Source organism: Notamacropus eugenii, chromosome 1, assembly GCF_028372415.1.
Source record: "Notamacropus eugenii isolate mMacEug1 chromosome 1, mMacEug1.pri_v2, whole genome shotgun sequence".
NCBI classification, from domain to species: domain Eukaryota; kingdom Metazoa; phylum Chordata; class Mammalia; order Diprotodontia; family Macropodidae; genus Notamacropus; species Notamacropus eugenii.
Genome location: NC_092872.1, coordinates 131,837,280 through 131,862,459, shown reverse-complemented (window position 1 = coordinate 131,862,459; position 25,180 = coordinate 131,837,280). Strand labels below are relative to the sequence as shown.

General features: G+C 40.3%; 1 protein-coding gene across 4 annotated transcripts in view; it reads right to left on the bottom strand.

Moving 5' to 3' along the window:
* Positions 1–25,180, bottom strand: part of CORO2B (coronin 2B) — a 223,014-nt gene that overhangs the window by 94,805 nt on the left and 103,029 nt on the right. For all 4 annotated transcript variants that reach the window (XM_072615125.1, XM_072615145.1, XM_072615118.1 and 1 more), the window contains exon 2: positions 10,541–10,741. In XM_072615125.1, coding sequence (XP_072471226.1) covers positions 10,541–10,741 — 201 coding nt within the window. The remainder of the gene's footprint in view (positions 1–10,540; positions 10,742–25,180) is intronic.

Sequence of the window (25,180 nt, the reverse complement as noted above, 5' to 3'; positions counted from 1 at the left end):
GTTCTTTCTATGTTAGGTCACATTTCGTAAGACCCTTGAGGGCAAAGGTTGTCGTATACATCTATGTTCCACCACAATGCCTATCAGTGTACTAACCACATAAAAAGTGATCAGTAAAGATCTGATGAATATATCATGGGGTTAAGAGGTAGATGAAGTCATAAAGGTCATTTGGTCTTACCCTATCATTTTACAAATGATTAAACTGAAGCCAAGAGAGCTTGTGTGAGTTTCTCAAGGTCGCACACCTATCTAAGTGGTAGTACATCTAGAACTTAAATCTAGGTCGGCCTCCAAATCTACTCTTAATATTATTGGAAGCCACTTTGGGGCAGTGGATAAAACTTTAGATATAGAGTTAGGAAGACCTGAGTTCGAATTTGGCCTTAGAATACTTGCTAGTTATGTGATCCAGGGCAAATCATTTAACTACTCTGTGCCTCAGTTTCCTTGAATGTAAAAAGGAGATAATAATTTTGCCTACTACTCATGGTTGTTGCAAAAATAAAATGAGATAATATTTGTTATATAAATGCTAGTTAGTAGTAGTAGTAGTGGTAGTAGTAGTAGTAGGAGGAGTAGGAGTAGGAGTAAGAGTAGTAGTAGTAGTAGTAGTAGTAGTATTTATCACAATACCAAGCTACCTCCTACGGAACATCATTTTTGTTTAGGTCACAAGAGCATAGGATTTAGAGCCAGAATTGGCCCGAGTTATCATCAAATTTAATTTGTTCCTTTTAGCACTGAGAACATCAAGGTTTAGAGAGAAGCTAAAGCCTCTGTGTAGGAGACTGAATCCATGATGGAAACCATGTTTGCACCATCATCTAACTAAGGATTTTTTAAAAAATATTTCACAAAACAAAGAGACTGACTAGTCTTCGCAGGGTATTTCCCAAGTGGAGTTAGGCTTTTAGATGTTTCTGTGAAGTAATTATATATTTCAACTTCATGTAAGAAGATTATTTTGTAATCTAGTTTCCTTCTCTTCCTACATCTCCAAATAACACTCTGTCTTTACTCACATTCTTGTTCAAGTGTGGCATAGTGGAATGAACATTGGAATTGGAGTCAGAGAATGTAGGTATCAATCTGTCATAGTTCTGCTACTTTCCCTTATTACTGGTGACCTTAGGCAAGTCATTTCCCCTCTTTAGCTTTCTCTTCCACAAATTGAGGGGTTTGGACTATATAAACTCTAAGATCTCTTTCAGCTTTAAATACTATGGTCCCCTTCAGAAAGTGAACAGTACAACATTATCATTTGATTAAGAGCCTGGGAATTTTTCCCCCACAGTGACTTTTAAAAATATCTAAAATATTACTGATTGATATAGCCAACTGAACAAATCTGAAACTCAGTAACTGACCACAGAGGAAGACCAGATGAAAAATGGAGGTGTAAGGATAAAGGTGGCAAAGACAGGATGGATATGAGGGCACAGATCTTGGTCACTGCAACCCTATACTCTATTACAATATGCCCATGTTCCACAGACTCCTATGTTACCACCTCCAGAAAAATTTCATTTTCTCTTCCTTTTATCTTTCTTCTGCCACCCTTGGCAGAAGATACTTTGTTACCTTCTAACTACTTAGAATTTAGGGAAATATAATGGGAATATAATGCATCGCTCCTCCTCTCCTCACCTATGATCAGAAATGCCTGAGGACTATGTGCCCCAACGTAAGTCAGATGACTGCATTGAGGCAGCTTTCTGTTCTTAGTAGGGCAGGACCCCTTTGATTCAAAACAGAATTGTCCTTTGAAAAGGATGGCACCTCCGACAGCCCTCCTATCTAGCATAGCTTTAGAATGCAGAGAGTATGATGACACCGCAAATATTCATGAGGGCAGAGGAACAGACATGGAAATGATTCAGTATGGAACACATCTAGACTGGAAGGAGTAAGCAGAGTGTAGAGGAGGCTCTGAGTGCTTTCTTCTGTATACAAGATGCTGTATTCACCATCTCTATCCCTTTGCCCTGGATGTTCCTTATGCCTAGAATGCACTCAGAATCATTTGTTTTCCTTTAAGATCCATCTAAAATGATAATATCTACATGAAGGCTTTCCTGACCCTGCCAGATAATAGCATTCTCCTTCCCCAAACAATTTTGTATTAATTTTGTATATATCATACGCAAGCATATGTCTATGGGTTACTCCCACTATAATGTAAGCTCCTTGAAAACAGGGACTGTTCCCCTCATGTCTGGCATCACCAGTGCCTAGCACAGATGTGGGCACGTAACAATTTTTTGTTGGCTGCGGAGTGATTCAGTCTTCTAGAGTCAGAGCAGCAGGAAATAATTCTGCTTTTCACCTTCTTGGTGAAGGTACTCCCTGAACAGGAGCACTTGGATTCACTTTCTTTTGAGGCCTTATCTGATTGGTAGAGACAAAGACAGCAATCCTTTTCTCCTAAGAGCTGAAAAGTACATGTAGCAGCACCCTGCCAAGGTAGGCCCAGTTGGATGTAGTAGTGGCAATTCAATTCCATTCTATTTACAGGAATGCTGAATGCCCTAAGTGTCTTGTGTCTTTTGGATTACCACTAAGAATTACACTTAGAATTTATGGAAGTCATTTCAATGATTTTGTATATCCGTACTGAGCTAGAAATCCCCGCAGAAATCCATATACTAGGATACTTGGTAGTGCTCTTAAATACTCCCTCTCCTCTCTTTCTCTCTCTATCTCTCTCCTCCCCTCTTTCTCTTCTTTTCTCTGTCTCTTTCCCCCTCCTCTTTCTCCCTCCCTCTTTTTTCTGTCTCTGTCTGTCTGTCTGTCTGTCTGTCTGTCTGTCTCTCTCTCTCTCTCTCTCTCTCTCTCTCACACACACACACACACACACACACACACACACACACAAGTATCTATTTATTCATTGAGATTCAGCCTACCAACCATTCTATTGCTCACTGCTGAAAAGATCCAGAAATAAAGAGAACCTTGGTCTTTAACAGATTGTGTGCAAAAGGAACATGGCCATGGGTTTAAAAGAGAAGAGGGCTGTTAACATCATTGGAAGAGATCTATAGGCAATATGTCCCTGAAAGTCCATGTGCTCCAATCTCTCTTATTTCTCTTCTCTTCTTTATCTTTCTCCAAACAGATTCTCCATGGACACTGACTAGTCCTGGGATTCCTCCATCTTCATCTGGGATTGAGTTACCCAGGCTTAAAGTAGTCATTGATCCTAGTTGGAGTCAATCATTTCAATGCCTTGGATTCTTATAATCATAAATTTGGAACTATAGGGGATCTCAGAGACCAGGTGCTCCAGCCTCCTCATTTTACAGGTAAGGAAACTGAGGCTTACATGACTTATCCAGATTCATGTATCTAGTACATGTCAGAATCCAGATCTGAGCCCAAGTCTTTCTGGCTCTAAGCACAACACTTATCTGCTAGATATAGATACCCCATCAAGTTGGGACCAAGCCTTTTGAGCCATGGGACCTCAAGTTGGTTCTTGCTCTTGGGTAGCACAAATTCAGTTCAACAAATGTTTTTAAAGTACCTATTACCTAGATCCACAGAAGTTAAGTGATCTCTTCAAGGTCACACAACTAAGTATCAGAGTCAGAAATCAAACCTAGGTCCGAGACTCCAAATCCAAGAGACTTAACAAAGAAGTCACTTTCCAAACTTTTTCACTATGATGATAATAAAACCCATTTCTAAAGCATTTTAGACTTTTTGAAACACTTCCACAATTGTGGATAGATGTTTGATTCCTGTAGCTTGTCTATACTGGATATGTGAGGGCCCAATTCCATAGCCAAATTCTGATGAGTTTCTTTTCCCTAGACTTTTTTGGCTTTCTTTCCCTATTGGTCACTGCTGAAAAGATTTACAATCATTACATCCTCACAAAAATCTTGTAAGGTAAACAGTGCAGATAGCATTATTGCCATTTGATAAATGAGGAAAGTGAAGTCCAGGTGCAGAAATAAAGAGAACCTTGTTCTTTAACACATTTGGTATAGAGGAAATATGGATTTTCTTGCAGCAAGTCTATACAAAGGATAGGCATGGGAGGGCCCCACTCTGTAGCCAAATTCTGATGTATTGGGAAAGTAGCCGAAAGTCTAGGGAAAGGAAACCCAGATCACTGGGCACTGGAAGAGGTAGGAACAATCCCCACCCCAACCCCACCCTGAACCTGGAAGAGCAACTTAGAGTCAAATAGTGACTGACAAGGAACACCATATTTGGCTCCAGGGAAAGATACCTAGCTAACACAGTGGGCCATCTTTGCTCTTTACTACCTATGGGACTTTGGGGTTTTCCTTCTCTGGGCCTGTATAATGAGGGTGTTGGGTCAGATGGCCTTCCAGCTCTGTCACAAACCAACAATTGTCTAACAGGTTGGGGAAGAGCAGGAACTACTAATTTCTATAGGAAAGAAAAGGGATTTGAGCCCAGAATAAGTCCTACTGTATCTAGGTTACCTTTATCATATTCAGCTAAATATGGATGTGAATTAACTGGGGGAATGGTTATTTCCAGAGACTCTGGTTTCCCAGAAATGCAATAATCCAACTCTATTTTTAAACACTGGAAGGGAACAGGTTAGATGGCCATATTTGAAGGCTCTTTCCATATTCTACTGAATCTGTTCTGTATACAAAAATGTACAATTTTCCAAGATGCCTCCGAATCTTCATGGCTCGCACTCATAAGGTATCTCTTGGTTCCTCACATCTCAAGAAATAAGCACAGAAGCTGGGGGATGGAGGGAAGGGAAGGGAACAGGATGAAGTTGTCTTGTCCAACTTCATTGTACAGGAGTTCCTTCAACTGGCTTCTCCTTGTCAATTGGAGGAGTTCAGGAATCTTAATATTGTCTCCCTGATCCCATCTACTAACTTCTAGGCAAAGCCAAATTTCTATTGTCATCTAAACCTACTCTTACCTGACTGGTTCTCAATGGAGAACACCTGACCACTTTTCTCCCCCTATATTGGCTCAAAGGATCATAGGAAACTGGAAGGGAATTTACAGTTCATTTAATCCAGGGATTTTTAACCTGGGATCCATGGACTTTCAAGGTATTTATGACTGGATTTCAGGGGAATCTGTGAATTTTTTTTAAATAGTTTGATAACCATATTTCAGTATAATTGGATTCCATCGTAATCCTATTTATTTTATCATTAAAAAAAACATAATGAGATGTCCAAGGGCTCCAGACTGCCAAAAAGATCCATGACACACAAAAATAATCCCTGATCTAGGGTGACTGCCTCATTTTACAGATGAGGAAACTGAGGTCTAGAATGGTTAAGTGACTTGCTCAAGTCACGCATGTAGATGGTATTAGAACAAGGAATTGAACCTACGTCTCTCAGTCTGAATCCAATGCTCATTCTCCATCACTTTCCTTGAGACTTATGAATAAATTTTTTCATAATGATGACAATCATAACAAAGCTTCATTTCTAAAGTACCCTGTACATTTTGAAGCACTTATACATGTGTACATATACACACACACACACATAAAAGCACTTATGCTGTTGCTGTTCAGTCATTTCCAACACTTTGTGACCCAATTTGGGGTTTTCTTGGTAGACATTGGAGTGGTTTGCCATTTTCTTCTCCAACTCACTTTAGAGATGAGGAAACTGAAGCAAACAGGGATAAATAATTTGCTTAGGGTGACATACCCAGTAAAAATCTGAAGCCAGATATGAATTCAAGAAGATGAATCTTTCTGATGCCAGGCCCAACATTCTATCCACTGCACCATCTAGCTGCCATATAAAAGTACTTATGCGTATAAGTATGTGTGTACACACACATGTATACATACATACATATGTGTGTATATACAGATACATACATACACATACACACATGCCTTGTTTCCTCAAAAAAAAATCTTTTTTTGACAGATGGGGCAATGAGATAAAGAGATATTTGCATTCATGCAGCAAGTCTGTCCCAGAGCCCAGAACTAGATCTAAAGTTCTCTTGACTTAAGCTCTCTTCATCTAAATTTTCTCAACTGTAAAATGAGGCAGTTAGACTGGATGACCTCCAAGAGCCCTTCCATCTTTAAAGCTGGGTATGTTCCAAGATTTTAGATCTATGACCCTACAACTTCCAGCCCAGTGCTCTCTGTTGCCAGTCAGGACAGCAGGGACTTCTGAGGCTAACTGGCTTTAGGGTTTCATTGAAGTAATGGCAGTAACAATGAGTTTCCTGAGCATGAAAAGTTGCTGGTCTGGATTTTTGCTGCCCTGGCCAACATGGGCTGAGTGAAATGGGAAAGGGGTGGAGGAGGAGGGTAGGCAGCACTGAAAGGCCGAGTGTTAATCAGGCCACTTGGAGAAAGTACCTTGTTTTTGGAATATTCATAAGGTCCTTCCAGCTGTGCCAAGCAATTAGAATGCTGATTACAGTTCCTTACATCTGCAGTTTAACATTCCACTCCAGAAATGAGAGAGTTAGGGTCTAATGTTGGGAGCTCTGGTCTGAATTTTAAGTGGAAATCTAAACCTAGGTTGACTTAACAATGGTCTATATAGAAACAGCAGGGAAGAGAGACCTGGTGCCCATTATTCCAAGGCTCTCTACACCACCAATGTCACCACTGCCCTTGCCATGAAGGTGAAAGGTTATTCTATTTTCATTTTCTTTATCTTTCCCGCCCTGGGAGAATTTAAAAATACAAATCCTAATTCAAAAGGGAGGTGAATTTGAAGGGATTCAACACACTGTCCACCACAAAGCAAGATAAACTCATTCTTTGGAGGGTGGGCCAAGGAGCAAGACGTTTCAAGGCGCCAAACACTAGTGTTCTCTCTTGGCAAAATATTCGTAGGAAAAGTCCACTCCAAGCATTTTCTCCCTCAACCCGTGGGCCATGTCATTCTTAAGCTTAGGGAGGGAGGATAAGGTGGGAGGAGGAACCTGTTCTGGAACTGATATTGAACATTTCCTTTTCCACTTTACTTTTAACATAATCGGAAAGAGTCTTTAACCACTTGACCATTACAATGAGACTTCATTTATCTGGAGATAAGACTTCTTGGTAACCTCAACCTCTTGGAGCAAAGCTATAATGCTAGAAGCAAATGAGAATGGCCTTTGTCAGGCAAACAGCCGTCAAAGTCCGTATACTTTGCTCTTAGAAGAGTTGTCAGCATCTTCAAATTCTTGCCCAGTCAACTGTGTATAAAATAAAGCAGCAAGAAGATATCCTGATAATACTGAGAAATGCTGGCAAATTATAACAACAGAATGAATCAAAATTAGAGCAGACAGAAGAACCATACAAAGCAGGTTGGGTTTTTTGGCCTACTTTCTAGTAAGTTTCTTCAGCATGGAGGCCTCTGGTCATTCAGGATAGGAGCAAAACCTCAATAACCTTTGTGTGCTATGCACTATCACAGTTTACTAACTGATACTCATAATGATGAACCTATGTCATCAAAAAAGTTAAATTATGATCAATATTTTCTAAAAACAAAACAGGAAAATGATTAATGCATTTCAGGAATTTTCTTAACTAAAATAATTAAAGTCTTGGTCCTTAAGGGGCAAGTTCATCTTATCTGGCCCTGGCCCTGACGCTGATCCATGATTCCATTTCTTAGCCATCTCCATGTTAGGCCACCTGTACTACTCCCACCAGAACAAATATCTTACCCTTGGGAACCCGGACTCTGATTGGGAAGTTTTCAACTTTTCTTTCCCTGACTCAGTTCCACCATGAAATTTTCCCATGATCTCCATTCCATACCATATGTCCATGTCATGTGGACAGAACCCCTCCTTCTGACACTTTCCATATATGCATTGTCTTTTGCTATTAGAATGTAATCACCTTAGGGTTAAGGACTTTGTTGCTTGCTTGGATTTGTAACCCCAGTGCCTGGTACATAATCAGTACTTTCATTTATTCCAGAAAATATCCCTGTCTAAAAGGTCTCCTTTCCCAGCTACGCTAGATAAATGAGACATTACCAAAGTCAAACCAGTTAACTTACAAAGATTGGAAAACTAATCATTTTTCACCAAATTGCAAGGAAGATATGAAACTGCATTTACCAAAAAACCTCTGATTTTCTAGATGGGGCTATAACGTAAAAGGAAATATACATGTATGCACACTTACATACTTAAATATGCATGCATATGTGTGCACAATGTGTGTATAGATCTGTGGGTGTGCATATCCTGCGAAATGCAAGCAAAGAGATGGATAACCTTTCCACAGTTAAGGACCAAGGCTCTAAGCCCAGCTCTGGTTTTCTGGAGTGTTGGGGATGGTGACAGGGTGTGTGCTGGGGAGCCAATGGGTATCTTACAAGTGAGAGAGGATGGCCAATGTAAAGATGGCGACCAGCCCACAGGATTGAAAAATAGCCTGTTGCCATAGGTTATCCAGTCCAGGAATGGAGCCTTATCTCTACTCAGGACTAGATTTTAGGAGTGTCCAGGTCTGAGGGTGAGGTGGGAGGAAAGATTCTTCTCAGAATCCCTATGGAAGTACCAGAAGGGAAATACATTAATGCTGCTCATGTCTGCCAAGCACAAGGGTTCCCAGTTCCTTCACAATCTCCACTCATTGCAGCAACATGTGCCATAATGTGGTTTCTTCTGCCAGCCTGAATGGAAAAGATGATGTGATCCAAGCCCTCTCCTAGTATGTATTTCCCAAATAGGAAGGCCTCCAAAAACCCATCTTCTAACCAAAGCTGATGCAGGGAACTTCAGGAAGAAAGATTTCCATGTAAAACTCCTCCTAAAGATTCAGTGGAGGGTAGAAGTGGGAATGAGTCAGCAGGGAGAGGAGAATTCAACCATAAACAAGTGAAACTGACAGATAGCACTTAACAGGACTCTTGCGACTCCCACGTGTCTCTTGAGAGTCTGTTGAGTGGCTGGGAGTTTAAAATTTTTATATGATCTAGATTTTGCAGATTTAATTTGCCAAAGTCACGCAAGGGTGGTGTGGGGGGGGGGGGGGAGGAGGAGAATTATATAGCAAGGGGCCAAGGGAGCAAAGAAGTCTTCTTAGCTGAAGACCTCAAATGTTGCATTAAGGGACTACCATTTTTTTTGCAGGTATCTATTGCAACTATCCCCTGACCCCTTCCTAATAGAAACACTTAGAAGTCAAAAGACAAATTTTTAGTGCTAGAAAAGATCTGAAAAATCATATAGTCCAACCTCCTCACTTTCTGAATAAGGAAATTCAGACCCAGAGAGGTTAAATGACTTTCCCATAGCAACCCAGCAAGTTGTTGACAAAATCAGGGTCTTCTGACACCAAATCATAAGACTTAATTATATTTTTAATTTTAAAAATGGACTATTTTGTTTTAACATAATAGATACTTCCCAACAAAACCACTCCTCCACACATATTCACACGTGCACCCTGCTACAAAGCACATTCTCTGAAAAAATACTTTTTGTTATTGTTATTATATCCAACACTTCCTGATCCCATATGGAGTTTTCTTGACAAAAGACTAGAATGGTTTGTCATTTCCTACTCTAATTCATTTTACAGATGAGGAACCTGAGGCAAGCAGAGTTAAGTGACTTGCCCAGGGTCACACAGTTAGTAAGTATCCAAGACCAAATTTGAACTCAGAAAGATAAGTCTTCCTGACTCCAGGCCCAGCACTGTATCACCAAGGTGCCCTGAAAAAAAATACTTTATTGATTATTAATAGAAATCAGGACTATTGTCATTTAATTTTGACAGTGTGATATAAACATTTCAATAATAGGATTCAGAGAGAAAAGAGGCTTTAGAGATCATCTAATTTATTCTTTCCCTGACTACTTATTAAATAGGCCTGTGGGCATTACCTCACCCTAAGTGAGTACCTGAATAGACCTTGGCCTAAAGGGACCAAGGTCTCCCATTGCATCCTGAGTCATCTCTAGTCATCCTGATGAGTATCTGGTCATTGGATTCAGATGACTCTGGAGGAGAAGTGAGGCTGGTGATCTGCACAGCCCTCCCTCCCTCAAAACAAAGTCAAGTGCAAGTCATGTCATTATTTCTCTGATGGCATGGTCTTCTTTGGCAACGAAAGATGATCATAATACAATTTGTCCTTTCCTCTTACAATCTAAAAGTGAGGCCCAGAAATGGAAAACCCTATTGATAAGAAGTAGCAAGACTCGGATTCAAACCCAAGTCGTCTGACTACAAAATCACTGCTCCTACCACTACACCACACTGAATTTGTCACATCTCAGGCAACTGTGGCTCCCTTCTTCCACCTTAATGCACCAAAAAAAAAAAAAAATGCAATCTCTATATGCAGACCCTCAAAGGGAAATAGTTCGTAAGTTTTGACTCTTTCTAGGCAAGGAAGAAAAGGGAGAAGTAAAAGATAAGTAACTGGAGTCTCCACAAATTGAATTAGCAGTCTCAGGCCAATGGAGAGGAGGCTAGATTTGAAACTCCCTGCAGGATTCCATCCAGACGTTACAGAGGCCCTGGGTCTTTGGAAGTTTGACCTGCATTTCAGGAAAGAAGGCAAAAATATCATACCTGCTCCAGCGGGATTACGAGAAAGGATCCACCTCCTGCGCTCTCTGTAACGATGGCAAGGAACCTGGCATTGACAGCGCAGAAGTGGTTGTCATGCACATTCTTGGTGATGGGGATCCCGTCAAAGCAGTGCTCTCGGTTGGCCACTTTCCCGTAGACATTCCGGAACTTCGAACTTCGGTATTGCGGGCGCCAGGACATCTGTGGGGGAGAGAGGAAAGCCATGGATGGCATCAGTCCCACCAGGCTTCCTTCATTCATTCGGCATATACTTACTGTGCATCTACTGTTTCCAGGGTACCATGCTGGATTCTGGGGATACAAAGATAAATTAGGCCCCTCCATTGAGGAAATTTGTAGCCTAGTACTGAAGCTAAGATAAAGATACAAATGAGTCCAGCATTTATTGGACAGAATATTCTCGGTGTCAACGGGAAGAGTGCTGTGTGAATTCAGAGGGAGAGAGAGAAGAGAGAGAGAGGGGGAGGGGAGAGAGGGAGGGAGGGAGGGAGGGAGGGAGAGAGAGGACTTCTCGCTGGAGGAATCAGGAAATATTCCATGGATAAAAAGGAGTGAGTTAGGCCTTGAAGGAATTCTGAAATTTCTAGGTCGTTTGTCCTTCATTCTCAAAGAGGACCATGACATCAGGAAGCTGATGCCGTGACTCACAAGTGAATTGGATTTAAGTGAGGGAGGGCTGTGTAGAATCACCAGCCTCACTTTCTCCTCCACAGTCATCAGGGTCAAGTGGTGAGATATAGATCAGGACAGCTGGAGATGGCCCAGGATGCAATGGGAGACCTTGGCCTTTTTAAGCTAAGGTCTTTATCAGGTTTCAGTTTGCCTGAGGCAACATCCATTCAGTGATTAAGGCTAGGTAAGAAATAAGACAGAGAATGACTTCTTTGGTGGAGGTGAGAAGGAAGCATCTTCCCAGCATGGGGACAAAGGGAGGCACAGTCCCTACAGAGACACCAAGATGGGAAGTAGAGCACTGTGTATGAGGTATAGTAAGTACACTTTGGCTCCACCATAACATGTGTAAAGGAAAGTAATGTAATAAGTCTGGAAAGGTATTATGGGGCAGATTGTGAGGGCTCTCAATACCAAAGAGAGAAATTTTTATTTGATCCTAGAGGCAATAGGAATTCACTGGAGTTTTTGGAGAAGGGTTTGAATTATGGGAGTAGCTATTTTGAGTAGAGAGAAGAGGTTAGTTGTGAGAGATGCTAGGGAGGTGTAAATGGCAAATTTTGGCAAATAACTTGAAAAATTAAGTAAGAGACGGTGAGAAATCAAGGATAATTCTGAGGATACAAAACTAGAATACATTAAGGATGGTGATAGCCCTCCAGAAATGGGGAAATTTGAAAGAGAGGTGTGTTGGGAGGGTAGAAGATAATGAATGAATCTGTAAAATGATGGGGATGAATTAGATGGCCTCCAAGGTTCTTTTGTGCCCTACATCTATAGTCCTATGATTCTGAGAGATGAAGACAAGTCATTACAGGTCTGGGGAATAGCACAGAGGTATGAAGGTGGGAACCACAAGCTCTTTAGAAGGGGAGTGATATGATCAGAACTGTGCTTTCTTGGGCAAGAAAAGTCACAGTGAGAGCTGCCCTGTATTCAACATCCTGCAACCTGAACCTTGAAAGGGTAATACAGGAAGAAGACATGTTCCCCATCCTCAGGGAGCTACCTGTCTGATGGAAGGAAGTTCCAGTGGATACTTTTAGGGAGTTCCCAGCTTAAGGAAGAAACTCAGCTCTTGCCCTTAGGCATTCTGAAGGTGAGACATGATCTCTGTACTTGGGCAGCTGCCTTGAGGTTCCCTCATCCACTCAGCAATGGAGCTGATGTGACTCCAGTACATTAGCCATGATGTGTGATTCAGTGGGACTTGTTACATGATATGTTTAAAAATAATGGTGATAGGTAACAAAGTCCTGTACACATATAATCTCATTTGATCCACACAACAACGTTGTGAGCTAGGCACTATTATTATCCCCCTTTTACAGATGAGGAAACTGTGTATAGAAAAGGTTAAATGACTTGACCGAAGTCACACAGCTAAATAGAGCCTGACAGTGGTTAGAATCCAAGTCCTCTTGACTCCAAGTCCCAACACTCTCTCCGCTGTTCCACCTAGCCATCCTAAATTTATTCCAATCAGATCGATCTTCTTAGGAAAGCAAACCTATCTCTCCATGAACTGAGGGCTATTTATTAAATTGTGGGGATCAATTGCACCGAGTCACTCATATTTTGTCAAACTATAAAGCAAATTGCCTGCATTTCAAATGTAGTTAAGAGTCATGTCTGACTTGGGACTTCATTTCTTGCCTAAGACTAAGTATCCTTGAATGGTGATGGAACATCCTTGCGGTGTACTGCAGGGGAACCTAGGGGCAAAGCCCAACCAGTCATGGCCCAGCTGGACACCATAGAACTAGAGCCACAATGATGTCAGCATGATATTGCCACTATTCAGTAGATTTTTAGACATGTCTGACTCTTTCTGACCCCATTTGGGGTTTTCATGGCAAAGATACTGGAGTGGTTGGCCATTTCCTTCTCCAGTTCATTCTACAGATAAGGAAACTGAGGCAAATAAGATTAGGTGACTTGCTCAGGGTAATACAGCTAGGAAGTCAGGTCAGATTTGAATTCTGATCTTCCTGATTCCAGGCCTGGTACTCTATCCATTGCACCACTTAGCTACCCAGGTATCAACATGATAATTACAACAAAGCAGAGGAGATCACGGAAGAAAGAAAAGAACTATTCATAGAATCATAAACTTAGAATTGGAAGAGACCTTGGAGGCCATCTAGTCCCAACTCCCAAAAAAGAAAATTTTGAAAAGACAATTAATAGTCTGGTAAAATAGTCTGAGAGAGTGCCAGCCCTGAAGTCAAGAAAACTCATCTTCCTGAGTTCATATATGAGTTCACACACTAACTGCATGACCCCAGGCAAGTCACTTAAGTCTGCCTCAGTTTCTTCATCTGTAAAAAGAGCTAGAAAAGGAAATTGCAAGCCACTACAGTATTTTTGTCAAAAAAACCCCAAAAGGGATCACAAAGAGTGGGACATGACTGAAAAACAACAAAAGACACACAAAAAATACTGAAGGAAATTGCACCTTAAAAGCCAGAATTGGCCAAATGAAAAAAGAAGAACAAAAATTCGCTGATGAAAATAACTCCTTAAAAAGAGCAGAATTGGCCAAATGGAAAAAGAGGTACAAAAGTCCACAGAAGAAAATAATTACTTAAAAATTAGAATTGGGCAAATGGAAGCTAATGACTTCATGAGACAACAAGAAACAAACAAAGTCAAAAGAATGAAAAAATGGAAGAAAACGTGAAATATCTCACTATAAGAGACAACTGACCTGGAAAATTGATCAAAGAGAGATCATTTAAGAATTATTGGACCACCTGAAAGCCATGATCAAAGAAAGAGATTACACATCCCATTTCAAGAAATTATGAAGAAAAACTACCCCAAAATCACTGAACTGAAAGGTAAAATAGAAATTATAAGACCTAATAACCACCTGAAGGAGATCCCAAAGTGAAAACTCCCAGAAATATTATAGACAAATTCCACAGCTCCTGGATCAAAGAGAAAACATTCAATCAGCCAGAAAGAAACCATTCGAATAGCCTAGTCAGGATCATACAAGATTTAGCAGCTGCTATATAAAAGGAGTGGAAGATTTGGAATATATTATTCTAGAAGGTAAAAAATCTGGAATTACAACCAAGAATAATCTAACTAGCAAAACTGAGTATAATCCTCAGGAGGAAAATGGATATTTAATTAAATAAAAGACTATCAAGCATTCCTAATGAAAACACCAGAGCTGAACAAAAAATGTAACTTTCAGATACAAGAATCAAGAGAAGCATAAAAAGATAAACATGAGAGATCAGAAGGAACTCAATATTTTTTCAAAGAATATTCAACACTTCACCAATGAGCTCTGCAAGAAAAAAATCCCCAAGATTAGATGGATTCACAAGTGAATTCTGTGAAACATTTGAGGAAAAATTAATCCCAATAAACTCTTTGAAAAAATAGGTAAAAAAGGAATCCTACCCAGTACTAGGGAGAGCAAAAACAGAGAAAAAAATTATAGATCAATTTTTAAAAAATGAATATTAATGCAAAGTTTTTAAATAAAACACTAGCATGGAGATTCCAGCAATATCACAAATCATACATTATGATTAGGTGGGATTTAAACCAGGAATGCATGACCGGCTCAATATAGGGAAACTATGAGCAAAATTGACTATATCACTAACAATAATGACAAAAATCTTAACAATATATGCAGAAAAAGCCTTTGACAAAAGATAATACCCATTCATATTAAAAACACTAGAAAGCATAGAAACTAATGGAACCTTTCTTAAAATGATTAGTATCTATCTAAAACCCAGAGCAAGCATTTTGGATAAAACTGGAACCTTTCCAACGAGATGAAAGTGAAGTAAGGATGCCCATTATCACTGCTGTAATTCATTATTGTACTAGAAATGCTAACTGTAGCAAAAAGACAAGAAAAAGAAATAAAAATAGTCTATAAGGAAACACAACTAACAGTCTTTGCAGATGATATGATGCTATACTTAAAGGTCCCTAGAGAATCAATTAAAAAACTAGTTGAAATAATTAACAACTTCAGCAAAATTGCAGGCTATAAAGCAAACCCACATAAATCATCAGAATATACTACTAAGAAAATCCAGCAGGAAGAGATAGAAAGAGAAATTCCATTTAAAATAATGGCAGACAATATGAAATACTTGAGAGTCTAACTGCCAAGACAAACCCAGGAATTATATGAACACAATTACAAAACACATTTTACACAAACAAAGACAGATCTAAACAATTGTAGAAATATTAATCACTTGAGTGGGTCAAGCCAATATAATAAAAATGACAATCCTGCCTAAATCAAATTACTTGTTCTGTGTCTTACCAATCATGATAGCATAGAATTATTTTATAGAGCTAGAAAAAAAAATAGTGACAAAATTCATCTGAAAGAACAAAAGGTCAAGAATCTTAAGGGAATCAATGAAAAAAATGTTAAGGAAGGTAGCCTAGCAGTTTTAGATTTTAAATTATATTACAGAGCAGTAATCGTCAAAACAATATGGTACTGGCTAAGAAGTAGAGTGGTGGATCAGAGTTTGATAAACCCAAAGATTCAAGCTTTGGGGGCAAAAATTGAACATGTAACAGAAATTGCTAGAAAAACTGGAAAGCAATTTGGCAGAAACTAGGTATAGACCAACATCTCACACTGAATACCAAGATAAGATTAAAATGGATAAATGATTTCTAAATTATTTTAAAGGGAGATATCATAAGTAAACCAAGAGAGCATGAAAAAATGTACTGTCAGATCTGTCGATTAGAAAAGAGTTTATGACCAAACAAAAGATAGAAATTATGGGAAGTAAAATAGACAGTTCTTGACTACATGAAATTGAAAAGATTTTGCACAACAAAAACTAATACAGCCAAAATTAGAAGGAAAACAGGAAATTGGGGAAAGAGAGATTTACAAATTACTCTGATAAAGGCTTCATTTTTCAAATATACAGGGAACTGAGCCAACTATATAAAAACAACAGCCATTCTTCAGTTGATAAATGATCAAAGGATATGAACAGCTAGTTTTCAGAAGAAGAAACTGAAGCTATCAATAGTCACAGGAAAAAAATGCTTTAAATCACTACTGATCAGAGATGCAAATTAAAGCAACTCTGAGATACTACCTCACACCCTTCCAATTGGCTAACATGACAGAAAAGGAAAATCATAAATGCTAGAGGGGATAGGAAAAAAATTAGGACACTAATGCATTATTAGGGGAGTTGTGAAAAAGACCAATCGTTCCGGAGAACAATTTAGAACTACGCCCAAAGGGCTATAAAACTGTGCATACAGCAGTGATACTACTAGGTCAGTATCCTAGAGAAAAGGGAATACTTTAAAGAAAAGGGGAAAGGACCTATCTGAACAAAAATATTTATAGCATGTTGCAGTATATTTCTAATCACACCATTATTTTTTAAAATATTTTTATGCACTTTTTATTCTCAGGCGCTAAGAAGCAGCATTGCCTTAATGGAGAGCCAACCTCAGACTCAGGATGACCGGAGTAGAATGCCTGACACACACTAAGCGCTTTATAAAATGCTCATTGACTGACTGAATTAAAATCCTTCTCTTGATATTAACTGATGGTGCGACCCTGGGAAAATCCCTCAGCCTCTCAGTTAGTCCCAAGAAAGCCTCCAAGATTCTAAGTTACAGAATGGTTATAGGCATTGCCTGGTTAAAAAAAGAAAGCAAAAAACTCCAGTGCCCAGCCTGGTAGGAAAAGCAGAAGCGTCTGTTGAAATAAATGTCCTTATTCCCACTCAGCCAAGGACTGGCTATATGACTTTGATGAGTCACTTGCCTCCTCTGGGCCTGGCTTCCTCGACTATTAAATGGACAAGATGACCGCTGAGATCTGAGACAATGCCACCATTCTATGGTTCCATGACTTCCCACTGAAATCCCTTCAGAAAGGACTTCTGGATCAAGTAAGTGAAAAATTCAGTCATCTGGATGTTTTGTTTACGCAGCAGCAAATAAATTATCTGACCTTTTACTTCTTCCTCCTTCACCAAACTGACAAGCAGTCCTGGTATCCAGGAGACGAGGGCCCAGCACCATATGGCTCACGTGCCCCAGATGGCTATAAGCTGACTTTCCTTGGCATGCTGACCTGGGGCTGCCACCCATCCCCACCCCCAACCTCTTCTAGCTTGCAAGAGCTTTTTCTACTAGGCCTCTGACCAGGAGAGCTGACAACCACTTCAGGTTCCCCTTCCCTCCTCCCACAGCCACAGGTGGGCCTCTTTTGTTCAGCGTGCAGGTCCATCCCATAAAACACACCTCAGGGCCCTGGAAACTATTTGTGATGGGAGGTATGCAAGCAAATGTCTCAGACAGATGGAGGAGTCAGTTAACTTTGAGCTCTTTGTGACAACACTCTAACCTTGGCTGGTAGGAAAAGGAACAGGAACTACCAAAAGCAACCTCCACAGGCTATTGCCGACCACAGCTCATTGGTTGATTATGCAGCCAAGGCCTTGATGGCATTTCATATCAGGGAAAGGTCAAATTAAAAGCTATGGAACCATCAGTTCCTAGAGACCTAGAGAGACCTCACCTTTCATAGCCTGGTAGGGAATCCTCTAGAAGGGAACCCTGCAAGGGATGAGAAATGGGACTAGACTATCTTTCTACCTGGAAAGATTCTATAAGCCTATGGAGGTTAAGAGTCCAGGCAGACCTGAGTTCAAGTCTTACCTCAGACATTTTACTCTTTTCTTGGAGAGCTCAGTTTCCTCATTTGTAAAATGTGGATATTAATAGTAGTAACTGCTCCGTGGAGTTGTCGTGTGGTGGACAGTTGATAATAACTGAGGAAGCACAATCTGAACTATATGATTTAGTAGCAAAACGGCAAAACAAACGGGTCTTTAGACTGATTGGGAAGTCACAGTTGTAAGAGTAAAATGAGAGAATACATGTAAAGCATTTTGCAAACCATAAAGGAATAAATAAATGCAAATTATTATTATTTATTGTCATTATTATTTTGAGTCAGGCAGGATTCTTTAAAGCCCTTTCTAGTCCTAAATTAGGGGATCCAAGCTTTTTTTATACAATCTTATATAACCTAGGAGCCCTTTCTCAGAATGATAAAATTTTTAAAAATCAGATTCCAGTGGAAACTAGTTGTACTGAAATGCAGTGATCAAAATGACCTTAAAACCAAGTTCACAGACCCTGGGTTAAGAAGCCTGATAGAAGGAATCTCCAAGGTTGTCCAGTACAACCTTCTCATTTTATACATGAGGAAACTGATCCTGAGGGGGAGAAGTGAACTGTTAAAGGCCAGCAGAAAGAAAATGGAATGAATGGACTTGCCAAATGTCAGCAATCTTTAGTCTGAAGTTTGGGGATTCATTGTGTGCTATGTGAATTGAAAATCAACACAAAGGCAGGAAATGGTCCTTAGGGCCTTCAAGCCCGGATTTCGCCTTCTGTGGGTTAGAGACACAGTTAATGAAACTCGACCCACTTGACTTTCAAAACTCCTCAACTCTGAACTGGAATGCCTCACTCCCAAGATGACTATAACTTATTCAGGGTCATACAGGTAAACAGCCTGGTGGATGGAATGCTAGACCCGGAATCTGGAAGGTATGAGTTCAAATCCAGCCTCAGATACTGAGTCACCTGAGTGACTCTAAGCAAAAAATACCTTTAGTTTTCTCATCTCTAAACTGGAGATAATAATAGCACCTACCTCCCAGAATTCTTGTGAGGATGAAATGAGATAACGTTTGTAACACATTTTTCAAACTTTAAAGAGATTGGATAAATGCTGGCTACTATAATACAGCTATTATGCGTCAGAGCTAGGACTTCACTTGACATGAGACATAACTAGCTTAGAATCTAGTTCTCTTTCCATAATCCTTCTCATTATAGGCCCTTACACAAGGCTATAAGCTTCAGAATGGAAGAAACCATAAAAACAGCTAGCATTTCTACAATGCTTTAAGGTACACAAAATGCTTTCCAAATATGATATCATTTGGACTTTATAAGAACCCTGGGCAGTAGCTGCTACTGCTAGTAGCAACTACAGATGAGGGAACTGAGTCTGATGGAGGTTAAGTGACTTGTCCAGGGTCACAGAGCTAGTAAGTGTCTGAGATCACATTTGAACTCAGGTCTTCCTGACTTCCTGATGTCCAGTCCTCTATCATCTGTGCTAATGAGCTGCCCTACAAGTATGTGCTTTGAGAGTCCCCCCTCTGCCTAGCATAATGTACCTACACAAAACAGTACCTTCTTTCTCTTTGCTGGGCCATATGAATAACCAGTGTTTTGCTTTTATTTCCCATTAATTTCATTCACTGATAGAATCTTCAAGCATCAGCACAGTGTTGTAAAAAGACTACTGGACCAGGAGTCCAATGACTCGGGTTCTCCAACCTTTACAAATTGGATGACTGTAGACAAAGTCACTTAAAGGCCCATATGCTTCAATTTCTTGCTTTATAAAATAAAGGAGTTGGACCAGATAATCACTCAAGCCTTCTTTAGTTCCCAATTCCATGACTGAAGTTCAACCACACATGAATTAGGTAATGGGATGGGCAGTGGGGATACAAGGACAAAATCAGGCAGAAGGCCAGCTTCAAAAAGCTTCCATTCTTCTAAATGGGAAATGAGATGTACTCTATCCTCCATCCCCCACCGACCACTCCTTCATTCCCATCTCTCTCAACTCAGATCCCCCCAACTCTGGGACACTTTCTCCATAGATAAGCTAGCTTTCATCTTAGATGTTTTCCTTTTCCCATCTTTTTGCACTCACTGAACCCTGGCTTCCTTCTGATGACAGTTTCCCTAGCTTCCCTCTAGTGTCAGCTAAAATTCTGCCTCTGTAAGGAGGATTTCCCAGTCCTCCTTAATCTCAGTGCCTTGTCTGAAGTTAATGATATATGGATATACTTACATTTTATATGTACACACATAATATATATTATACACATGTATATATATATATATCTATACACACACATACAAGGCACACACTTTATATGTAACATATGTAGCCCTTACATAGATGTGTGGGCATATACATATGCTATTATACATAGTATGTGTATATATGTTATGTACACAGATAACATACATGCTATGGATATAGTACTGCGTACGAGCCATACATGTACACTTTTGCATGCGTGTGTATATGGTTTGTACCTAGCAGTTTTCTATGTGCATATATATAATTTATTTGTATGTATACATATAGATTGTACATAGTTGTTTTACACGCGTGTAGTTTGTTTTGACATATCATTTTATTATATACACACACACACACATACACCCATTTAGTTTGTGCATAGTAACTTTGTGTGCGTATATAGAGATTGTATACATATATGCAGTCTATATACACGCAATATATATACAAACTATGTGTATACAATTTGTACATGTTAGTGTTGCGTACATCTTTGTACTTCATAGCCTTGTGTGTGTATATGTGTATATAGTTTGCATGCATGAGTTGTATGTGTGCATATGTTTGTCACATATAAACATATATAATTTGCACATAGCTTTAGTGTATAGATATTATATGTAGTTTGCACATCAGTTTTGTTTGTGCATACATATACACAGTTTTGTATTTCTATGTATAGTTGTGTTATGTATGCCTATCATATATATACATATATAGACAACATACATGGTTCATTTGTACATATATTTTACATGTCATTCCCCAAATCTCTCATTAGACTGTGAACACCTTGAGAGTAGGACCTTTTTTTTCTTTTGCGTTTCTTTGTGTCTCCAGTGCTCCACACAGTCCCTGGCACTAGTAGGTGATTACCAAATGCTTGCTCAATGATTCAGGGTGCCCTTCTGAACTGTCGCCTCATTACCTGTAAAATGGGGATGATGAGAATCCCAGCATTAGCCCACCTCATGGGGCTATTCGGAGGCTAGCACTTTGTAAACCATGAAGTGCCTTGATTCTCCCTCTCCTGTTACCCCCATGTCATCCAGCACCGCACAGTAGGGACTCAATAAAGGCTTGTTAAATTAAATGGAGTGATCGCTCCCCAAGCAGGTTCATTCTTCAGAGTCCCAGGGAATAAGGCAGAAACTGAGGTCGCTGGGTCTGTTGCACACAGAGCTCAGCTCTCCTGACAAACGATTATCATCTGCCCTCACGCTGAAAGCAAGATCCTTCCTCCTGGCCCAAGACCCACTTCTCTCTCATCTTAGAGGGCGTGTGCTCAATGCTCACAGAGGCTCTAATGCCACACAGAGCCCGGATGCCTATGCCCATGTGCTGTGCCTGCCTCTTCAGGGACAAAGGCAACCCTGTCACTCTACTTTGGCCTCTCTTTGATTGGTGATGTTTCTCTACCCTGTCCACCCCGACTTCTCTTTTTTTTTCTTTCTTCAACCTTTTCTTTCTCTTCTCCTTTTTTCTCCTCTCCCTTTTACCCTCTCTCTCTCTGCTCCTCTTTCTCCCTCTTCTTCTCTCTCTTTTCCCCTCTTTTCTCTCCCTTCCTTTCTCTCCCCCTTTCTTCTTCCTTTCCCTCTCTCTTCTCCTCTCTCCCATCCTCTCCCCCTTTTTTTCTCCTCCTGTCTCCCTGTCTCTTCTCTCTCTCTTTCTTCTTCTCCCCCTTTCTTCTTCCTCCTGTCTCCCCACCTCTTTTCCTCTCTCCCTTACTCTCCCTCTATTTCTCTCTCCTCCTAGCCTTCATGAGAAAAAAATGATGAATATTTGTATAAAAGGCATAACTTAAAATTGGCAGGCAAGTTCTTGACTGCATTCTTCTCCTCAAATGACTTTTTAAATACCTCTTTGTTGGAGCTCCAAAACTCAGCGTGCTTTTCTGAAAAGTATTCAGTGTCTCTTGGACTACAGAACTTGGGTGCAGCAGAAGCCTGGGCTTCAGATGGCATTTTCTCCCTGTGAATGTTTTCCCCTAGCACCAGGGGTGCAGAGGCCTCACGCTCCATACCCCTAGTGCAACTGCCTAAGCCGGAGAGACGGTTGAGAGGAGGTTAAGTTTGGGCTTTAAGGAATGCCCTGCTTCCCTGTTCTCCTTGGGGCAAGGAAAAGAGGGAATTTTTCTTTGAGCTTTTCTAGCACATAAATTTCTAAAAGCCGTTATGGAAGAGCACTTGACTTTGTTCTAGTTCTGAGTCAAAGCAAATCATTTTAACCACTCTGGCCTCAGTTTCCCCATCTGTAAAGTAAGGGAGTCAAACGAGATGTCTCCTAAATTTGTGATCCTATTATGGCACCGTCCTAATAATCATTCACATTCGTATGATGTTTTACAACTTATCTTTGCACATACATTATGACCTCTGCTCTACAAGACACAGCGATGTGGAGAGCACATGCGTTATTATTCTTATTTTACAGATGGGGAAACTGAGGTACAAAGAAAGGCCATCTGATCTTCTAATTCCAAATTCTGTGTTCTTTCTATGGCACTGTCCAGTCAGGGGGACATGGCTTGGAAAGGACATTGAATTTGGAGTCATGAGACTTAAAAGGAACCATGGATAGCGCTAAATCCCACCTCCAATGTTGACTAGCTCTGTGACCAGCTAGTAACTGCAGCTCTTTGAGCCTCAGTTTCCTCATCTGTAAAATGGAAATAAAGATACCTGTTATACCTATCTCACAGGGTGGTGGTCAGGTACAGATGAAATAATGTAGGTAAAGCACTTTAGAAAACTGCAAAGTATTCTATTAATGCCAGTTACTATTACCATTGCTATTCAAATACTGAATGTGCTTCTTACTACTGATGTGGCCCTTGGGCAAGTTAGTTACCCAACTAGGTGGCCTGGTGGATACAGCACTAGACCACAAGTCAGGAAGCCCTGAGTTAAAATTCAGCCTCACAGACTTACTAATTCTGTGACCCTGGGTTAGTCACTTACCCTCCGTCTGCCTCAGTTTCCTCAATTGTATAATGGGAATGTCACCTACCTTGCAGGGCTATTGTGAGGATCAAATAATACAATATTTATAAAGTTATATGCACAGTGCCTGGCATATTTTGCTGTTGTTTTGTCATTTCAGTCATGTCTGACTCTTCGTGACGCCATTTGGGGTTTTCTTGGCAGAGATACTGGGGTGGTTTGCCATTTCCTTCTCCATTTCATTTTACAGGTGAGGAAACTAAGGCAGATAGGGTTAAGTGACTTGCCTAGGGTCACACATCTAAGAAGTGTCTGATGCCAAATTTGAACTCGAATCTTCCTGACTCTGAGCCAGGCTCTCTCTCCACTGTACCACCAATCTGTGGGCACATAGTAGGTGCTTAATAAATGCTTTACTCCCTTCCCAGTTCTCACTTTCCTCAAGTGAAAATTGAGGTAACACTAGATGATTTCTAAGGAAATCTCCAGTTCTAAATCCCATGAGTCATATACCAGTGGCACAGACATGTAAAAAAGTCAGGTAACATTACAAAGCAGTGCATAAATTCCATTTGAGGATTATAGACAGAGGGTTAGTGCTGTACAAGTTTAGAAAAGGGAGAGTACATGTAGACGGCCATGAATGACAAAACAAAGCATTAGACCTTTACTCTGGTTGTTACTGCTAAGTCCACAGTTCCAGACCATCTCTCTTTGTCTCACTGTCTCTCTGTCTCTCTCTGTCTCTCTGTCTCTCACTCTCTCTCCCTCTCCTCCCTCTCTCTCTCTGTCTCTCACTCTCTCTCTCTCTCTCTCTCTCTCTCTCTCTCTCATCTCTCTCTGTCTCTCCCTCCCTCTCTCTTTCTCTCTCTCTCTTTTTCTCTCTCTCCTTTTTTCTTTCCTTCTTTCTTTCCTTTGCTTTTTGTTTCTCTCTTTCCTTCTTTCTCTCTTTTTTCTTTCTTTCTTTCTCAACCTGTGCTCTGCCCTTGTTACTCTATTGCTTAGGTCTCTCAAATCAGTGTCCATCCACTACAAGACAAGACTCACAGCTTAGGGTGGGCCATGAACATCCCAGGGATGCTTGATACCCTTACCAGCAAGCCCCATCCTGTATATCAAGTGCTTTGGGATCCTCTCAGGAATTAAATTCATTACAAGAGACATTTATTAAGTGACTGTGGTATATGAGATACTGTGCTGGGGATCTAAATCCCTAGGATTCACAAGATGTTTGATGTCCAATGGAAGTCCAAAGAAACTGAGCTTTCTTTAGTGCCAGGATGTCCCTAAACTTTCCAAAATCATGTATTTAGAGCTGGAAGACACCTTAGAAGTAGTCTAGTAAAATCTCCTCATTTTACGGATCAGGAAACTAAGTCCCAGAGAGAAAATGATATGTTAATTGGATTAATAGAACTGGTATTTCTATTAAAAGCACATTACATTAAAAAATGGGGTTTCACTGAGCTATTGGAATGCAAGGGGAGAAAAAAACAGATCATAAAGGTAGAGGTGCCAGGGACAGAGGTCATCTCTCTATTCCAATCCCTTCATTCTATGGTTAGGGAAACTGCGGCCCAGAGAGAGCAAGTGATTTGTTCAGAGTCAGACAGGTAACCAGCAGCAGAGCCAGCATCCTAACCACTGCACTATACTGCCTCCCTAATAAGATTAAGAAGGAGATATAGAAGTTTTAAAAATTCTTTGGGGAATTCATTTTAATGCCTCCATGCAACATGGCTAATGTGGAAATGTGCTTAATAAGAATGTATGTATAGAAAGTATATAAAATTGCATGCCATTTCAGGGAGGGAGGGGAAGAAAATCTAAGACTTATGGAAGTGATTGTAGAAAACTGAAAACAAATAAATTAATAAAAAAAAATTCTTTGGGGAGTCTCCCTGCCCTACTCTTTGATTTACTTTAGGTTGTGGGTCCAGGATGAAGGCAAGCACCTTTATGGCCTTAGCCGAGTCATCTAGCCATAGCAGGCCTCAGTTTCCTCATTTGTAAGATGATGGGGTTGGCTCAGATGGCCTCTGAAGTCACTTCTAG